The sequence below is a fragment of the Sminthopsis crassicaudata genome, chromosome 5 (genome assembly GCF_048593235.1).
Source record: "Sminthopsis crassicaudata isolate SCR6 chromosome 5, ASM4859323v1, whole genome shotgun sequence".
Taxonomy (NCBI): Eukaryota; Metazoa; Chordata; class Mammalia; order Dasyuromorphia; family Dasyuridae; genus Sminthopsis; species Sminthopsis crassicaudata.
Genome location: NC_133621.1, coordinates 140,297,667 through 140,316,180, shown reverse-complemented (window position 1 = coordinate 140,316,180; position 18,514 = coordinate 140,297,667). Strand labels below are relative to the sequence as shown.

The 18,514-nt window shown below is 37.8% G+C and overlaps 1 protein-coding gene across 2 annotated transcripts; it reads right to left on the bottom strand.

Annotated features, from left to right (window-relative positions):
• Nucleotides 1–829: 829 nt before the first annotated feature.
• On the bottom strand, nucleotides 830–5,629 carry SMUG1 (single-strand-selective monofunctional uracil-DNA glycosylase 1). Of its 2 annotated transcripts, none has more exons than XM_074268296.1 (3): nucleotides 5,508–5,629; nucleotides 3,915–4,216; nucleotides 830–2,101 (listed from the first exon to the last, which is right to left on the bottom strand). In XM_074268296.1, exons 2-3 carry the CDS (start codon nucleotides 4,203–4,205, stop codon nucleotides 1,571–1,573), a joined length of 822 nt encoding a protein of 273 aa, XP_074124397.1. In that variant the 5' UTR covers nucleotides 4,206–4,216; nucleotides 5,508–5,629; the 3' UTR covers nucleotides 830–1,570. The 2 variants fall into 2 exon arrangements, with proteins under 2 accessions (XP_074124397.1, XP_074124396.1); XM_074268295.1 differs by lacking the exon at nucleotides 5,508–5,629 and adding an exon at nucleotides 5,461–5,487.
• Nucleotides 5,630–18,514: the final 12,885 nt, after the last annotated feature.

Sequence of the window (18,514 nt, the reverse complement as noted above, 5' to 3'; positions counted from 1 at the left end):
TTCACTTTTCTCTCACAGTAATTATCAGTAGGTTAAGAACTATTACCAGATTATCTTTCAAAGTTAGAAGTTGGTTCCAAGGGATGTTAACTCAAATTTCAATACCTTCCCATTTTTGACAAGTTTGAAAATAACCCTGGATTCAGCTTGTCTAATCTTCCCTAGAGGGATGCAGGAGGATGCCAAATGGAGATTTGTCTTTAACATTTGGCTAGGAGTTGTGACTTCTCTCCCAAGGACTAAACAGGCTTTTAATAGGATCACTGCTTCCAGAATGAAAGGAGAGAATCCTTTATGGTTTCTGCGGCAGGATCATTAGGGTTTCTGTTTACTACTCATAAGTTTAACTAGTTCTTTTCCTAAAAAAAAAATAAACTATTCCAAGACAATTGGCCTAGGAGGCTAAAGCTAAAAAATCATCTCTGTTGATGCAGGCTTTGGTTTATTAACTGGGCATTCCCTAGTGACCTATTAGAAGAGATCCACCTACATAAGGAGTCAGGACTTTGGTGGATATCTCAAGGTCACCTGAGTCCCCATTTAGCTCTGTTGACCAAATGGGTTTCTACATGGAGGCCAAAGGGACCTTGTCTACACAAGCTTAGTACTGTAATATCTTTGTGAATATCATTTCTATGCTATGCTAAATAGATTTCTTTTTATTAATTGCTGAATATCCTGAATGTCTCATTTTGTTTCAAGATCCAATCTATACTAACAGAACCAGTCTGAACCAGCCGGTTATACATGCTCTCCCTTAATCCTACAGAACAGAAACTGTCAGGAGCCTAAACTTCTTGAGAGATAAATAAAAAAAGGAAACAGCAAAGAGGGATTAGAGATTTAATGCATCCAGAATAAAGTTTTCAGGCTAAAAAAAAAGTTTTCCTAGAGGTCATCAGATCCACCTGAGCAGAACAATTCTTTACCAAAAAGTATGAATATGAAAATATCTTGTTATTAAAAAATCTTCACGAACAGAAATGTCTCTTCTTAGTAGTGCATTTCAGTGCCTCCAACTTTCCAGGGTCAGAAAGCCTTCTCCAACTCTAACCTTGATCTCTCCTTTGCAATAATGCCCATTTCTCATACCCTTATCCTAAATGGGCAAGACCAAAGTTTTCTAGAGATAGACATGGCTTGTGGTTGGGGCTTCTCTCTGAGAAGAGCAAGTTAATCCCCTGTATGTGCTAATACATCACCAGAAACCACTTAGCTAGATCACCAAGGAGGAGGAAGAGAGAAAGTATGTTATCTGGAAAAGTGTGTACTTGGCAACTCCCTGTAGTGTATTGGGTACCAAAAAGGAAAGGAATGACTCAAAGGAGAGAAGAAGCACTGAAATAGAAGGGAGAGTGAGATAAATAGTGTTATGGCTAAAATAGTGTAAAGAGTTTAGAGAATAAAAGTGACCGTTTTCCAGCTCCCTAGACAGGAGTTGGTCAAGATGTTGTATGTACAAATAGCACCTTATTACATATATGTTCAACACAGCATGAAATTTCTATGTTTGAGAACAATGGCTTTTCCCTACTGTCTTCAGCCCATAAACAGGCACATTTTGGGCACATCATTCAACTGTCAACAGAGGCATGAGACCCAACTCCTTCAGCCGTTCTCTGGCCACAGCCTCCCATCCCCGGTTGGCCTGTGGGCTTCGAGGAGAAGGGTGCAGGAGCCCTTCTACCTGAACCTCAGGCACAATGTCTGCCAGTGCTCGGCGAGCCCGTTGTTCTGCCAGCCGCCCCACTCCTATCACCAGGCGAACACCCAGAAGTTGCACCTGGCGTCGAAGAGCAGTATCACAGGCTCCCAGGAGCTGTTCCCTTTGCTTGGCAGGCAGATCCGCAGGGGTGAGATTGCGCCCAGAAGGGGCCAAGAAAAGAAGAGGACATAGATTGTGGACAAAGCAGTGTTTGAAGAAGGTCTCAGGTTGCCCACAGAGGGCACGGAAAAAGCCCCAAAAGCGAGCACCGCTCACCTCCGACTGGGGGCACTGCAGCCCCAAAATTCTCCGCTTGGGGTGTTCCTGGGGTGGGGTTAACACTGTCCCCACAATGCCCAACCAATCCCGGACCACAGATACTTCCCCAAAGGGCACCTGGGAAGAAAGCAAGACATGAGAACCATAAGGTTAATGACAGAATACAGTTAGCACCTTGTAATCCTATGGTTATGGTATAATTTCCCCTTTCTACTCTCCCTGAGGAATCTAATCTCAGATTTCTATCCATCTCTCCCTGGAAGGTAGGAAAGCAGAGTGACTGGGTACTAGAAAACTATCTGGCTTCTCTACTCCAATTTCCAATAAGAATTAATTCCATAATTCTTACCAACATTTTATTGCAGGAGATTAGCATAAATACTAGTCTATGAATATTTCTAGATAGGAATGCATTAAAGCTACCTAGAACATAATGTTGGGAAAAGTCCTATGGACAGAAATGGATAAGAAGTCAGGATTGGAAGGATTCAATGTAAAATGATGGGTGGTGTACATATTCATATATATTAGATATGTAGATATAGATAAATACATGTACATCTATTTATATACATATATTATGTATGCTTAAAATATATATGTATATGAATATAGGTATATAAGAATATGAGTATATGTGTATAAACACACACACACACATAGGACAAAACTGATCCCCCCTCCATCACCTTCCTCCTAGTTCTCAAACCTCTAGGTGCTGAAACTTGTCACTGGAAGTTGAGAGATATCTATCTGTACCTCCTCCTCCCACTGACCTCCGGAGCTGGGCTCCCTTTGTTATACTGTGATCTTCTGAGTCAAGGTATAACAGCAAGGATCAAGAAGAAGAGGGGAAAGGAATGTGTATATGGCCTAATGCCCATATAGTCTAAAGCTTTACTTTTTTAGAAGCAATCTTTTTTTCACAGAGGGATGAAGGAGTAGGGATGGAGAGAAAAAGCAAGACCTTATTTCTAAGATTATTCCAAGAAAATGCATTTTGCAACAAAATGCATTTTGCCAATGGGAAAAAAATAAAAGGAGTTGGGGACAGGGAGAAGCAGGCAGTTCCTGGGACCCAGACAAGGAGGGTGAGTAGAGAGTCAATTATTATTATTTGGGGTCAGTAAAAATGAATAAGACTTCTGCTCTAGAGATCACACCTTCAAATGATTGTAATCCCTTCTAAGAGGGCATTTACTCATCCTAGAAAATGTGCAGTCATTTTGACACTCCGCAGTAACTACTATAATTGAGCCCAGTCCAATATCCCCCTCTGTCTCTTACCTCCCTCCTTCCCTATTTGAGTTCTTCTTTTTCTCTTTGAAAAGAACCGAGTTCTTTCTCAGGATTACCCCTCAGGAGGGGGAAAGGAATGAAAGGATTTTCCTCTTTTTCCTTTTCTAGACCTAAGAGGGGGCAGAAATCAAAGTGCAGCACTGGGGCTGAAGGGCTACAAGTGATGGAAGTCAAGGCTTCCAGAGGCAATTAGTAGATTAAAAAAAGATGAAATGGAACCATAATTAATAAGCTTGGCTATCAACCATCTGTGAAGTAGAAAAAGTATCTAGAGCAGTGGTCCTCAAACTTTTTACATAGGGAGCCAATTCACTGTCCCTCAGACTGTGGGAGGGCCGGACTAGAGTAAAAACAAAAGCTCACACTCTGTCTCCGCCCCTCAGCCCATTTGCCATAACCTGGCTGGTGCATAAACATCCTCATCCTCAGCAGGCCACATGTGGCCCGACAGCCGTATTTTAAGAACTCCTGCTCTAGAGTGATAGATTTGCCAGAAGAATGGGGGACCCCACAGTCGTATTGTGTTCACAGACTTTCTACTTGCTTCAAATATGTATGTGTTTTCCCCATGTAACTCAGGTACCTGCCTCACCATTGCTCCTCCCCTCTCCCACTTCCCAGACCTCCTCACCCCAGTCTGGGCCATGCCAAAGGGCCCTGGATTCATGCCCAAAAATAGCACTTCCTTGGGCCCTTGGCAGTATTTGGTGATATAGTCCTGATGAAGCTCCAAGGCATATTTCAAGGGATTATAAATAAGGCCCACAGGCTCTGAGAACTGCAGCTTGTCCAGTTCAGCATTCAGCCTCAATTCTTCCTCCAGGAAGTCCTGGGCTATGTTGGAAAGAGAGCAGGGAAGCTTCTGCAAGCCGGGTAAAGACTCCTCCGGGGAGCCCGCTGGGGGGCCCGGCAGCTTGGCCATGCTACAATCACCTGGGAGAGACAGAGAGATTCCCATAATTCATTGGTGACACTACCCACTCCATTCCATTTGACTTACCTTCCCCCTGGAGCACCCTCTCATCCACTCCCCTCCTGTGCCTTCGGGGTCCCATATAGACCGTAAGTTTGCTATGACAGAAAAATTTCCTCTCTGGAATCCTTAGCCAAACCCTTCTCTAATAATCAAGTCCCTTCTAGTTTTACGTTTTAGAAAAGTAAGGGTGTGTCCTAGGAGCAAGGAAAGGTGCAAGAGCTGAAAGTCGGGAGTTTTCCTTAAAAAACTGTGCTGATCTACAGATCTGAGAGCACAGCTCTTACTTAAGGCAGTCTTATAATCACTGCCTGACCCTCCCGCTTTCTGGAAAGACCTTCCTCCCCATAGCTTCCTTTCTATTCTCTGTAACCTCTTCAGTTCCTGCGCCCGGACTTTGGAGACTCCTTAACTTTCCCTCCACACAAGGCGGAAGAATCCTTGCCCTCATGCGCACGCAGCCGGCCGGGCCTGCCCAGTATCTTGCTGCATCTCACAGGCAGCCATCAGAGTGATTCTGTTAAAGGGCTAGTCTAACCCGATCACCCCCTACTCAAAAACTCCACTGGCTCCAATTGCTTCTAGAATCAATTTTTTTTTTTTTTGTATTGGGAGATTTTTTTTTTTATTAATTTTATAACATTTTTGACAGCACATACGCATGGGTAATTTTTTACAACACGATCCCTCATACTCCCTTCTGTTCCGAATTTTCCCTCCTTCCCCCCCCCCCCATGGCAGGCAGCCCCACACATGTTAATAAATGTGTTACAGTGCAGAGGATCAATTTTTAAAAAAAATTCACAACTTGTCCTCTTCCAATCTCTCCTATCTTTAATTTTTTGATAAGTTTTTTTTAGTATGAAATTTTTAATGTATTTGTATTTTAATTGTATTTTAAACTACAAAATTTTGTAGTTTGGGTTATTAAAAGTGGGCACTGTCCTCATGTTAGAACTATTTCCATTTCACAGAGGAGGACACTGAGGCTCAGAAAGGCTAACAGATCTCCCAGAATTAACACCAACGTCTCCAGACTCCAGTTCCCTTTCCTTCCCCATCCTTCCCCCAGGCTAATGCCATCCATTCAGCCTCATCTGCCCTAGGCAAACCATCCTCCTAGCTCCTTCCTTTCCAAAGAGATTTTCCCAGTTTTCCCCTGGTTCCTCCACCGCGTCAGCCGACGGCGTAGAAGTCCTCGAACCTTCCATCGCCTCTCTAAGTCCCGGAAGACAAAGGTCCGGCTCTCACCTGAAACTCCAGCGCTTCGTCTCCATGAATATGCTGGATCCGCGCGGAGGACACTGGGTGATGTAGTCCTTGCTGCCCATGGGGACGGCAGGATTGGGGGAGGAGGATACTTACAGGTCAAGTCAGACTTCCGCTGGAAATACTGCTTCCGACTCTTGGAAAGCCTGCCCCACAGACCCAAGGCATGCTGGGAGTTGTAGTTTCCTTATTTCTTTCTCTATATTTCTCACTTTCCCCCCCTCTTAATCCCCTTTTTCTCTCTCTTTCTTTGTCTCAAGTCCTTTACACTATTCCATTCCTTTCTTCTCTCTCTTTTCTCCTGTTTTCTTCCTTCTCTCCTCTTCATTTTTCCATTTCCCTTTCTTTCACTACTTTGTTATTTCCTCTCACTTCTTTCCTCCTTTCCCCTTTTTACTGGAATGTTCTCTTCCTCATTTCCACCTCTTAGAATTGTTGGATTCCGCCACTATTTTGCTGCAGTGACACTTTCTACATTAGAATTTGTTGATCTCCTTCTTTCATGCCCATCCCTGAGCTGCCAAGCCCTCTCTCCAGAAACTACCCTTAGAGTAAACATTTTGTATAAATCCTGCGTATGCATGTAGGAGTACTTGTCTTCCCTTCCTCCCAGGGGTTCTCAAACTACAGACCCTGGGCCAGATGCGGCCAAGGACATTTATTCGAGGGCCAGGTTATGGCAAATGGGCTGAGGGGAGGAGGCAGAGTGTGAGGAACAGTGAACTGGCCCCCTATTTTAAAAGTTTGAGTAGAGTATAAGCTCCTTGGGAGTAGAGACTGTTTCATCTTTGTCTTTGTTTCCCTGGAGACTAACAGTGCCTCGGCACATAATAGATGCTTAATAAATGCTGCTTGATTGATTGATTGCTCTATTACTTTTAAAGTCTTTCTTAGACCCAGGCTCTGGTCTTTTAGATTATAAAACAATCTACCTCTTATTTTTTTTTTCCTTCTCTTTTTCTCTGTCATTCTGTGATTCCATCTCTGCCTTGTTCCCTCTTTGTTTCTGTCTCTGTCTCCCTCCTCCTTTCTCCTCCTTCCTTCCTGTTTTCTCTCTCCTAATTTACTTTCATATTCTCTTCTTCCTCTCTCTTGTGAGTAATGAGAATTCTGTTCCCTATGTCTTGTTGGTGTGTCCCTCCGCCTCTGACAAAGAAACGGACCCTAGTAAAAGACTAGCCTCAAAACACATTTTAAAACCATAAAGGTCAAGGATCCCTTCTTCCCCTGATCAACACTCTTTAAAGGTCATACTGCTAGTGCATACCCTTTGGCCCAGCAGTGCTACTACTGGGCTTATATCCCAAAGAAATACTAAAAAGGGTAAAGGGACCTGTGTGTGCCAAAATGTTTGTGGCAGGGGCAGCTAGGTGGCGCAGTGGATAGAGCACCAGCCCTGAATTCAGGAGGACCCGAGTTCTGATCTGGTCTCAGACACTTAACACTTCCTAGCTGTGTGACCCTGGGCTAGTCACTTAACCCCAGCCTAAAAAAAAAAAAAAAAAAAAAAAAAAAAAAATGTTTGTGGCAGCTCTCTTCGTGGTGGCTAAAAACTGGAAGATGAATGGATGTCCATCAATTGGAGAATGGTTGGGTAAATTATGGCACATGAAGGTTATGGAATATTATTGCTCTGTAAGAAATGACCAACAGGATGATTTCAGAAAGGCCTGGAGAGACTTTCATGAACTGATGCTGAGTGAAATGAGCAGAATCAGGAGATTATTATATACTTCAAGAACAATACTGTATGAGGATCAATTCTGATGGACTTTCCAATAATGAGATGAACCAAATCAGTTCCAATAGAGCAGTAATGAACTGAACCAGCTACACCCAGCGAAAGAACTCTGGGAGATGACTATGAACCGCTACATAGAATTCCCAATCCCTCTAATTTTGTCCATCTGCATTTTGGATTTCCTTCACAGGCTACTTGTACAGTGTTTCAAAGTCTGATTCTTTTTGTGCAGCAAAATAACTGTATGGACATGTATACATAAATTGTATTTAATTTATACTTTAACATATGTAACAATATTTAACATATTGGTCAACCTGCCATCTGGGGGAGGAGGTGGGGGAAAGGAGGGGAAAAGTTGGAACAAAAGGTTTTGCAATTGTCAATCCTGAAAAATTAACCATGCATATATCTTGTAAATAAAAAACTACAATAAAAAAAAAAAGAAAAAAGAAAAAAGGTCACACTGCTAAAACCTCGGCCTCTATATATGATAGGCCTTCTTCTGGAGGCTTTTATAATCCCTTCCCCCTGGATCTCTCTCCAGTGTTCCTTTCCTCATAGTCTGTGAATCAGACATACCCATGATGGAAAAAACAAGACACAATTTATTGGGGGTAGTTGACTCCAGAATAGCCTCCCCCTTGCTTAAAAACAGAAATTTTAATAAGTCATTCATATTCCCAATTCTCCATTCCCCCCCCCTACCCCTTACCCCATTTCTCTACCCCTCCCCCCATCCTCCTCCTCCCTCCGGGCATCTTTGAGATAGAAATTGAAGGCTGGAGATGATGAATTGCACTGATTTATTTATTTATTTATTTTATTAGTCACTTTCTCTCTGTTTCTGTCTGTTTCTCTTACTCTCTGACCTAATCACTAAATCCAATTTTTTTTCAGTCCTCATGTTCCTTGACCTTTCTGCTGCTTTTGAAACTGCTGACCAGAGATGTCCTACATGCTACCATTAACACTCCTGAGTGTGGCTGAACCATATTAATATGTTATTGGGAAATATTTAACAAAACAAACTAAAATGGACATAGATAATATTAATATGTGGTTTTCTAAGTCAATATGCAGTCTTCAGAGATCTTTATGTGTGATTTAGTGCAGGGGTAGATAACGTCTGGGCCTGCCAAGCAACTACAGGTAATTATGAGCTAAAAGCTAGGTACAATAACCTCTCACTGCTTGAGTTTTTAAGTTGATAATATTGTATGGCCCATGAATGACATTATGCATATCCAAATGGCTTTTGGCAGAAAAACAAAAGTTCCTCACCCTTGCTTTAGTGCGTCCATTTGTACATGAGAGAAAAGACAGAAGGAAAATGTGTATTCTCTGCTCTTCCTACACCATCTCTGAATGGTTTGAAAGTACAGTTTACTTGCTCCTATTTTTGCCCATTGACAATGTGTAAGAGACAATGAGCATCATCTGGCAATGATAGGGATTGAAAACAGACATAGCTCTTCAGTGGTACAGGAAACATGAGGTTAGGGGACCTGGGGTAATGGAGAGAGACTTGAATTTTAATTCTACCTGTGTGACTATAAGTACTTTTTCCCTTTAGCCTTTCTGGCAACAGGAGTGATGAAGATTGCTCATAAGCAGGACTTTTTAATAAGCATGAGATACTGAGTACAAGCAAAATATGCCTCCCTGGTTATTCCACTTTTGTAATCACTATGTATTTATCCATTTATTTATTGGCTAGTTCAATTCTTTCTGGAGATAGAGAGATGATTTTTTTTTTTAAATTTAATTTTTATTTTATTTTATAACTTTTTTTTTTGACAGTACATATGCATGGGTAATTTTTTACAACATTATCCCTTGCACTTACTTCTATTCAGATTTTTTCCCTTTCTCCCCCAACCCCCTCCCCCAGATGGCAGGCAGTCTTATACATGTTAAATATATTACAATATATTCTAGATACAATATGTGTGTAGAACCGAATTTCTTGTTGCACAGGAAGAATTGGATTCAGAAGGTAAAAATAACAGTTTACACTCATTTCTCAGTGTTTCTTTTCTGGATGTAGCTGGTTCTGTCCATCATTAATCAATTGGAATTGGATTAGCTCTTCTCTATGTTGAAGATATCCACTTCCATCAGAATACATCCTCGTACAGTATCATTGTTGAAGTGTATAATGATCTTCTGGTTCTGCTCGTTTCACGTAGCATCAGTTGATGTAAGTCTCTCCAGGCCTTTCTGAATTCATTCTGCTGGTCATTTCTTACAGAACAATAATATTCCATAACATTCATATACCATAATTTACCCAACCATTCTCCAATTGACGGACATCCATTCATCTTCCAGCTTCTAGCCACTATGAAAAGGGCTGCCACAAACATTTTGGCACATACAGGTCCCTTTCCCTTCTTTAGTATTTCCTTGGGGTATAAGCCCAGGAGTAGCACTGCTGGGTCAAAGGGTATGCACATTTTGATAACTTTTTGGGCATAATTCCAGATTGCTCTCCAGAATGGTTGGATTCTTTCACAACTCCACCAACAATGCATCAGTGTCCCAGTTTTCCCACATCCCCTCCAACATTCATCCTTATTTGTTCCTGTCATCTTAGCCAATCTGACAGGTGTGTAATGATATCTCAGAGTTGCCTTAATTTGCATTTCTCTGATCATAGTGATTTGGAATACTCTTTCATATGAGCAGAAATAGTTTTAATTTCATCATCTGAAAATGGTCTGTTCATATCCTTTGACCATTTATCAATTGGAGAATGGCTTAAATTCTTATAAATTAAAGTCAATTCTCTGTATATTTTGGAGATGAGGCCTTTATCAGAACCTTTAACTGTAAAAATGTTTTCCCAATTTGTTACTTCCCTTCTAATCTTGTTTGCATTAGTTTTGTTTGTGCAGAAACTTTTTAATTTGGTGTAATCAAAATTTTCTATTTTGTGATCAATAATGGTCTCTAGTTCTCCCTTGGACACAAACTCCTTCCTCCTCCACAACTCTGAGAGGTAGACTATCCCATGTTCCTCCAATTTATTTATGATTTCGTTCTTTATGCCTAAATCTTGGACCCATTTTGATCTAATCTTAGTATGTGGTGTTAATGTGGGTCCATGCCTAGTTTCTGCCATACTAATTTCCAGTTTTCCCAGCAGTTTTTGTCAAATAATGAATTCTTATCCCAAAATTTGGGATCTTTGGGTTTGTCAAACACTAGATTGCTATTTTTATTCACTATCTTGCCCTGTGAACCTAACCTATTCCACTGATCAACTAGTCTATTTCTTAGCCAATACCAAATGGTTTTGGTGACTGTTGCTTTATATTATAGTTCTAGATCAGGTACAGCTAGACCACCTTCATTTAATTTTTTTTTCATTACTTCCCTTGAAATTCTCGACCTTTTGTTGTTCCATATGAATTCTGTTATTTTTTCTAGGTTATTTAAATAGTTTCTTGGAAGTCTGATTGGTATAACACTAAATAAATAGATTAGTTTAGGGAGTATTGTCATCTTAATTATATTCGCTCGGCCTATCCAAGAGCACTGAATGTCTTTCCAATTATTTAAATCTGACTTTATTTTTGTGGCAAGTGTTTTGTAATTTTGCTCATATAATTCCTGACTCTCCTTTGGTAGATATATTCCCAAATATTTTATACTATCTACCGTTATTTTGAATGGAATTTCTCTTTGTATCTCTTGCTGTTGGATTGTGTTGTTAATGTATAAAAATGCTGAGGATTTATGTGGATTTATTTTGTATCCTGCAACTTTGCTAAAATTCTGAATTATTTCTAATAGCTTTTTAGCAGAGTCTTTGGGGTTAGAGAGATGATCTTAAAGGGTGTTTCATCTTGAAGGCATTCTGTAAAATAGGAAAAATAATACTTATATTTTTGAATTTACAGGGGAAAATATTTTGCCATATTAAAATGTTGTTATTAGTTGTATTGAGCAAGAGCTAATTACTTAACTTTTCTTAGCTTCAGTTTCTTTGTCTTCATATTGGGATGATAATACTTGAGAGGCATATACATCACCATATATCTATAGAAGCAGGCTTAGCACATTGCTCTTAGGACTGGACCCTTGAATCTCCTCACTCCATTAGGATTTAGAGCTGGGAGGGAAGGTGGTCTCAGATCCTTCCTTTTACACATGAGGAAACAAAGAATGGCCCAAGTTTACACAGGTGATAAATGATAGAGGGAATATTTGAATCTCGTTCCTCTGATGCCTGAGCAGAAATGTTCTTTCTGCTGCCTGGTCCTGGACTTGAACTTCATTTTTCTAAACTGTAAAATAAGAGGATTAGACTAGTTGATCTCAAACATCCAGTTCTAGATTCTTTGGCCATATGATCCTAGAAGAAGATTCTTCAAGTTCTCCATCTCCACTGATGGGGATTGGAGCAGCTGGTGGAGGAGAAAATAATGAAGTTATATTTCCAGATCCTTGATGGGGTATAATGGAAAATCAGCTTCATCACCCCCATTAGAGAAAAAGAAATAGCTTTCAAGTTAAGTACTAGCAATTATCAAGCACCTTTTTCTGGAAGAAACATTTCAAGGAAAGCAATGACATTTTTACTTGCAGTCATATCCCTGTAGGGAGTACAGATTAAATGATACTCATACTCTGCAATAGGAGTAATCACTAGCAGTGATGAAGGAGCAAATGATGCCTGCCAGAGAATAAAAGAAATCTTCAACAAATTCTAACTTGAAATGAAATAGCATTTCTATTTTTTTTAATTGTCTTTATTTTTTGTTACATTTTAAGGTCAGAATTCTCTCCATCCCTACACACCCCACACTAGAGAAGGCCATAATTTGATATATAATTATGTGTGTATTATATATATATATATATATATATATATATATATATATATATATATATATATATATATATATATATATATATGTAAAACCATATTATGTATCCTATTTATTATTTTTTCCTTCCGAGGTAAACAGCATCTTCCTTCATAGGTCCTTGTAGCTGATTTAGTTATTTATAATATTCAAAATAATTTAGTCACAGTTACACTTCAGATAATGAACACTAAGTCAAGGCTGAAATCATGTCTTAGCATGGTAGAGTAGATTTTTGTCATAATTTGACAGATTTTCACAAACTGCCTCATTCCCTTCCAAAAATAGCTAATGACAACCAAGTTTCCTTATAAGGATTCTTGCATTACTATTGCACTTGGGGAGAAATTCTTCACCCAACTTTCATCCATCTCGTCAGTCTTAAAGACAGATATATTCTCTCCTTCCTCCTGGGCTAATCCCTTTATATGTAACTTCCATTTCACACCCTTTTGAATTTTTAGAGATCCTTCTCCTTTAGTAACAACAACTTTAGCATTTCTCTCCAATCAAATTATTCCCTTTTGTCATCAAAATGTGCAATATCCCCTCTCCTTTTTTAGGAAACACATTCATTTGTCTCTTCTGTCGACTTTAGTTACTGTCCTATTTCTTCTTTTCACATTTTTTTTTTTCAAATGAGTGATTTACAAGAAGGCATATAATTCCTTACTTAAACGTAGTTAGATGGTACATTAGCAGAGTATTGGACATGAGGTCAGGAAGATCTGAATTTGCCATGTCCTGTCACTCAATGTCTCTGAACCTCAAGAAAAATGGAATGACTAAACCTGCCTACTATACCTTACAAGGTGGTTATGAGAATCAAATCAGATGTTATATACAGAGTGAATGGTTTTTTGAATAGAAGATCTATCAGAGACATATCTCTTTAAGAAATTAGAATTCATAAGGAAAGTTCATAAGTTGATTCTAACTTTCTCAAAATTTGGTTTGAATTTCATGCAAATGACTTGAACTCAGAGAATGAACAAATTTCAGTTCAATTCATTGGATAGAAATAGGCCAATTTATATTGAGGCTAATGGAAACTGGGCTACATGTATCTTTCACATATCAATCTGTAATTTAGCATAAAATTCCAGTTAAATTAATAATAAAAATGAATCTGAAAGAGGTAACAAAAAGCAAAGCACAAACAAACAAATTTGTTGATACAGCAAAATGATAATTCTATGCCCTATCCTTCTATGATGGAATAGCGATAATTTTAAAAAGAAGTTCAATGTATTAGAGCTGAAACTAATATGGGAATTCTAAACAAATAAAGTAGCAAATTAATGAGGTGAAAATACAGGAATTAACATAACATATTCACAGAGTTTGAAACAATATATCACAAATCATCTTGTGTAGGAATAAAATGAGGAGCTGTCTGAAAAAGTGTTTATAAGTAAGTGTATGCAAAAATATCAATCACTATGGATTTGAAAAAAATTATGTAGATAGAAAATGGGCTTAGATCTTCACCACAATAAGGCAGTATATCTGCAGACTTAAAGAAGTACTGACATAAAGAAGATATCAAGGCCAAGATAATGGACTGAGTTCATAATTGAATAAGAGAAAGAGAACCTCCCTAATCACCCTTGGATTACATTTAAGAAACTACATAATTTCATTTACCCAAACACTTCAATAAAATCTCTGATATTTAATTTCAATATTCTTTTTGTGGTGCTATTTTGCAGCATATTATACAGTACCACGTCTCCAAATAATTGAAAATTATAGGTCACTTGGAGGCAATGGCAAGAGATGCATGGTAGCCATAAATAGCATGTTAAAAATGTGAAAATATATCATCAAAGAGACTCTGGACTTGAAAAGGAATTAGGTTAATCATGTAATGTGAGTGAGGAATAACTTATGAATAGGTTGAATCTTAAATTAATACCCATGTATTATCAAAACAAGACAACTCATTCCTCCAGCACTTTGATTCTACTTCTTGAGAGGGTTTATGGGAGGACAAAGACAAGAATCAAACAGTATGAGAAGGATGGGTTATTATCTATACTGAATGAGTAAATAATCATATTAATCATTTAAGCAATAAATGTTTCTTAAGCACTTACTATATGCCAAGCATTGTGCTTAGTGCTGATGAAACATCATAGATCATTTAAGTACTGCAGAAGGATTTCTGTATGAGGCAGAATATTGTTTGTTTTTGTTCTCTAAGTGGACCATGACATCAAGGAGGAGATGCCATGTCACTTGCTTCAATTTCCCCTCCAGAGCCATCTGGATCCAGTGACCTGATATAGATCAGGTAGAAAGTTAAGATAACCCCAATATGTTTTCCAACTATGCTGTGGATATGCACAAAAAAGAACACACTTATGTGAGCCTGAGTTTCAAGGAAAAGTTTAAAAATGTTCCATTATCAGATTCCAGTTCAAGAGTTTGGAAGTGATTTATTTTTTCCAGAAATAATATTGATTGCTGAACTATATATCAAATACATTGATAGGAATATTTTTTCTACTTGTCAAGGTACAATTAAATACTGACCTACAGGATTTGCTTAATCCAATTCAACAAAAATTATGGAGCATCTACAATGTATAAGGTGCTGTAGGTATTGCAAAGATGAACAAGATATACAAGTAGTCGGACCTCAAGGAGTCTGAAATCTAGCAAAGCAAGTTCATCGCTTAGAAAGCTTAATGGAAAATGAACACAGCTCACTAATGTCTGGATGGCTATAATGTGAGTTGATACGATTATCCTGGGAGCCTCATTAAGCACAAATGGTCTAATAAACATTTTGAAAGTTCAGAAGCATGAGTCAATCTATCTTTATTTATTTATTTATTTGTTTGTTTGTTTGTTTGTTTGTTTGTTTGTTTGTTTATTTATTTATTTTTTTTGCAGAGAGAATGATTTCTTTTTAATTGTGGATATTTGTTCCAGTGAGAATTGATACTGATAGTAACACAAAAAGTTGTAGGATCTGAGAATCATAGATTAGGAGCTAGGAGACCTGGAATCATCTAGATCCCAGCTTCTTCTTTTTTTTTTTAATGTTAAACATGGTAAAAATATATGTTAAATCTAATTCACATTATATATTTATACAATTATTGTGCTATACAAGAAAAATCAAATCAAACCAGTAAAAAAAAAAAAGAAGCAAAATAAAATGCAAGCAAGCAACAACAAAAAGAGTGAAAATGCTATGTTGTGAACCACATGGATTAATTTTTAAAGGGAAAATGTAAATTGTCAATATGGGAAAGTGACATTCTTTTTTTTTTTTTTTTTACTTAATAATTTTTTATTATATATATATTTTTTATAATATTATCCCTTGTATTCATTTTTCCAAATTATCCCCCCCTCCCTCTATTCCCTCCCCCCGATGACAGGCAATCCCATACATTTTACATGTGTTACAATATAGTCTAGGTACAATACATGTGTGTGAATATCATTTTCTTGTTGCACAATAAACATTAGATTCCGAAGGTACATGCAACCTGGGCAGACAGATATTAGTGCTAACAGTTTACATTCACTTCCCAGTGTTTCTTCTCTGGGTGTAGCTACCTCTGTCCATCATTGATCAACTGGAAGTGAGTTGGATCTTCTTTATGTTGAAGATTGCCACTTCCATCAGAATACATCCTCATATAGCATTGTTGTTGAAGTGTATAGTGATCTTCTGGTTCTGCTCATTTCACTCAGCATCAGTTGATGTAAGTCTCTCCAAGCCTCTCTGTATTCCTCCTGCTGGTCATTTCTTACAGAGCAATAATATTCCATAACCTTCATATACCATAATTTACCCAACCATTCTCCAACTGATGGACATCCATTCATCTTCCAGTTTCTAGCTACAACAAAAAGAGCTGCCACAAACATTTTGGCACATATGGAAAGTGACATTCTGAGGAAGGTCAGTTGTTTTGACTTGATCATGCTGTCAAAAAACAACCAACTACTGACTATCTTATTAAGACAAAATTTGTTATATGCATTATGATTAATAAGATAGGTCAAAAAAAGACAGCAAAATCTAATGGATTCTGAATGGTAGTCAAAGACCAAATTAAATAACTAAGAAAACAAAATGTAGATTTGAAAAAGGAGCTAGTTCCAGACCTAAAACTATATCATAAAGTAACAGTCATCAAAACCATTTGGTCCTGGCTAAGAAATAGAGTAGCTGATCATTGGAATAGGTTAGGTTCACAAGTCAATGACCATAATTACTTAGTATTTGATAAACCCAAAGACTCTAGCTTCTGGTATAAGAACTCACTTAGTTGATAAAAATTGCTGGGAAAATTGGAAATTAGGATGGCAGAAACTAGGCACTGCCCCACACCTAACACCATATACCAAGATAAGGTTGAAATAGTAGGTTCATGGTTTAGATATAAAGAGTAATACTATAAGTAAATTAGAAGAACAAAGATAGCTTACTTCTCAGATCTGAGGAAAAGGAAGGAATTTGTGGTCAAAGAAGAATTGGAGTATATTATGGAATACAAAATGAATAATTTTGATTATATTAAGTTAAAAAGTTTTTGTACAAAGTCAATGCAGATAAAATTAAAAGGGAAGGAGTAAACTGGGGAAAATTTTTTTTTTACATTCAAGGGGTCTGATAAAGGCCTCATTTCTAAAATATAGAGAAATAACTCAAATTTATAAGAATACATGCCATTCTAGATACTAATATCTTGTTGGTGGAATTGTGTACTGATCCAACCATTCTGGAGAGGAATATGGAACTATACCCAAAGGACTATCTAGTAGTGTCTCTACTGGGCTTGTATCCCAAAAAGATCATTAAAAAAGGGAAAAAGACATGCACAAAAATGTTTGTGGCAGCTCTCTTTGTAGTGGCAAGAAACTGGAAACTGAGCAGATGCCCATCAGTTGGAGAATGGCTGAATAAGTTATGGTATAGAATGTTATGGAATATTCTTGTTCTATAAGAAACAACCATCAGGATGATTTCATAGAGACCTGGAGAGACTTACGTGAACTGATGTTAAATGAACTATGTAGAACCAAGAAAACATTGTACACATCAACAACAAGATTATACAATGATTGATTTGGATGGACATGGCTATTTTCAACAGTGAGATGGTTCAGGCCAATTCCAATGGTCTTGTGATGGAAAGAGTCATCTACAGCCAGAGAGAGATTATGGGCACTGAGTGTGGATCACAACATATTTTTTTCTTTTTTGCAATTGTTTGTTCCTTTTTGTTTTCTTTCTCTTTTTCCCCCCCTTTTGATCAGATTTTTCTTGTGCAGCATGATAATTGTGGAAATATGTATAGAAGAATTGCACATGTTTAACATATATTGGATAACTTCCCATCTACAAGAGAGGGTGGGTGGGAAGGGAAGGAGACAACAAAAAATTTGGAACACAAAGTTTTGTGGGGTGAATGTTGAAAACTATGCACATATTTTGAAAATAAAAAGCTTTATATATAAAAAAAGAAAAAAAGAACTAAAGCATCCATTAATTAGTAAACCATTCTTGAAATCCTTTGAATCAAATAAAAGGAACAAGATTTCTATTGATCCTTCCCAAGAAAGCCTTTTTTTCCAATCCCTTTCAGGGATCTATCATAGGAAAAGAAAGAGAAGGAACAAAAATATATTATTTCTTTAATTTCACTAGTCCATGTCATATTTAACAGAAGAAAGGAAGGACATTCTGCTCTCATCTCCTTTTACATATTTTAGGATAAAGATTAGATTTTGCAGTTTATCTTTGTTTCCAAAAATATGTCATAAAAATTGCAAAATTAAAAAGCCCCAAATTATGGTTTCAGTGGTGTTTTTAGCAGGTCACAGCTATGACCCATCGTGGAAGAAGCTATCCAGTGACAGGGTAGAAGGAGGACCCAATTACTACACAAATGGATGCAACCAGGGTGCTACTAAACACTTGGCAAGGTTCTCCTAGTTCCTTTGCTTCATGGAGAGCATGGATCCTAGTCCCTAAATCATGAAGATGATAATGATAGCAAAAATGTATTTAGAACTTTAAGATGTTAGCCTTTTGTGAATATTTCTCATTTGATTCCCACAATGACCCTATGAAACAGTTGCTATAATTAATTCCATTTCATAGATGAGGAAACTGAGACAAGTTAAATGGCTTCTTTATGCTCATATGGCTATCAATTATCTGAGATAAATTCATATTCAGGGCCTTTTGCTTCCATAGTGAACACTTTATGCATTACAGTACCTATCTGTTCCATGAATTGAAAGTTTAGGAAGACTCTTGAAACTTTTCCTGTGACCAACACTGGGATCACAAGCAAGTGCAGATTATGGACATATAACCATCTTTTGTGTGTGTCACA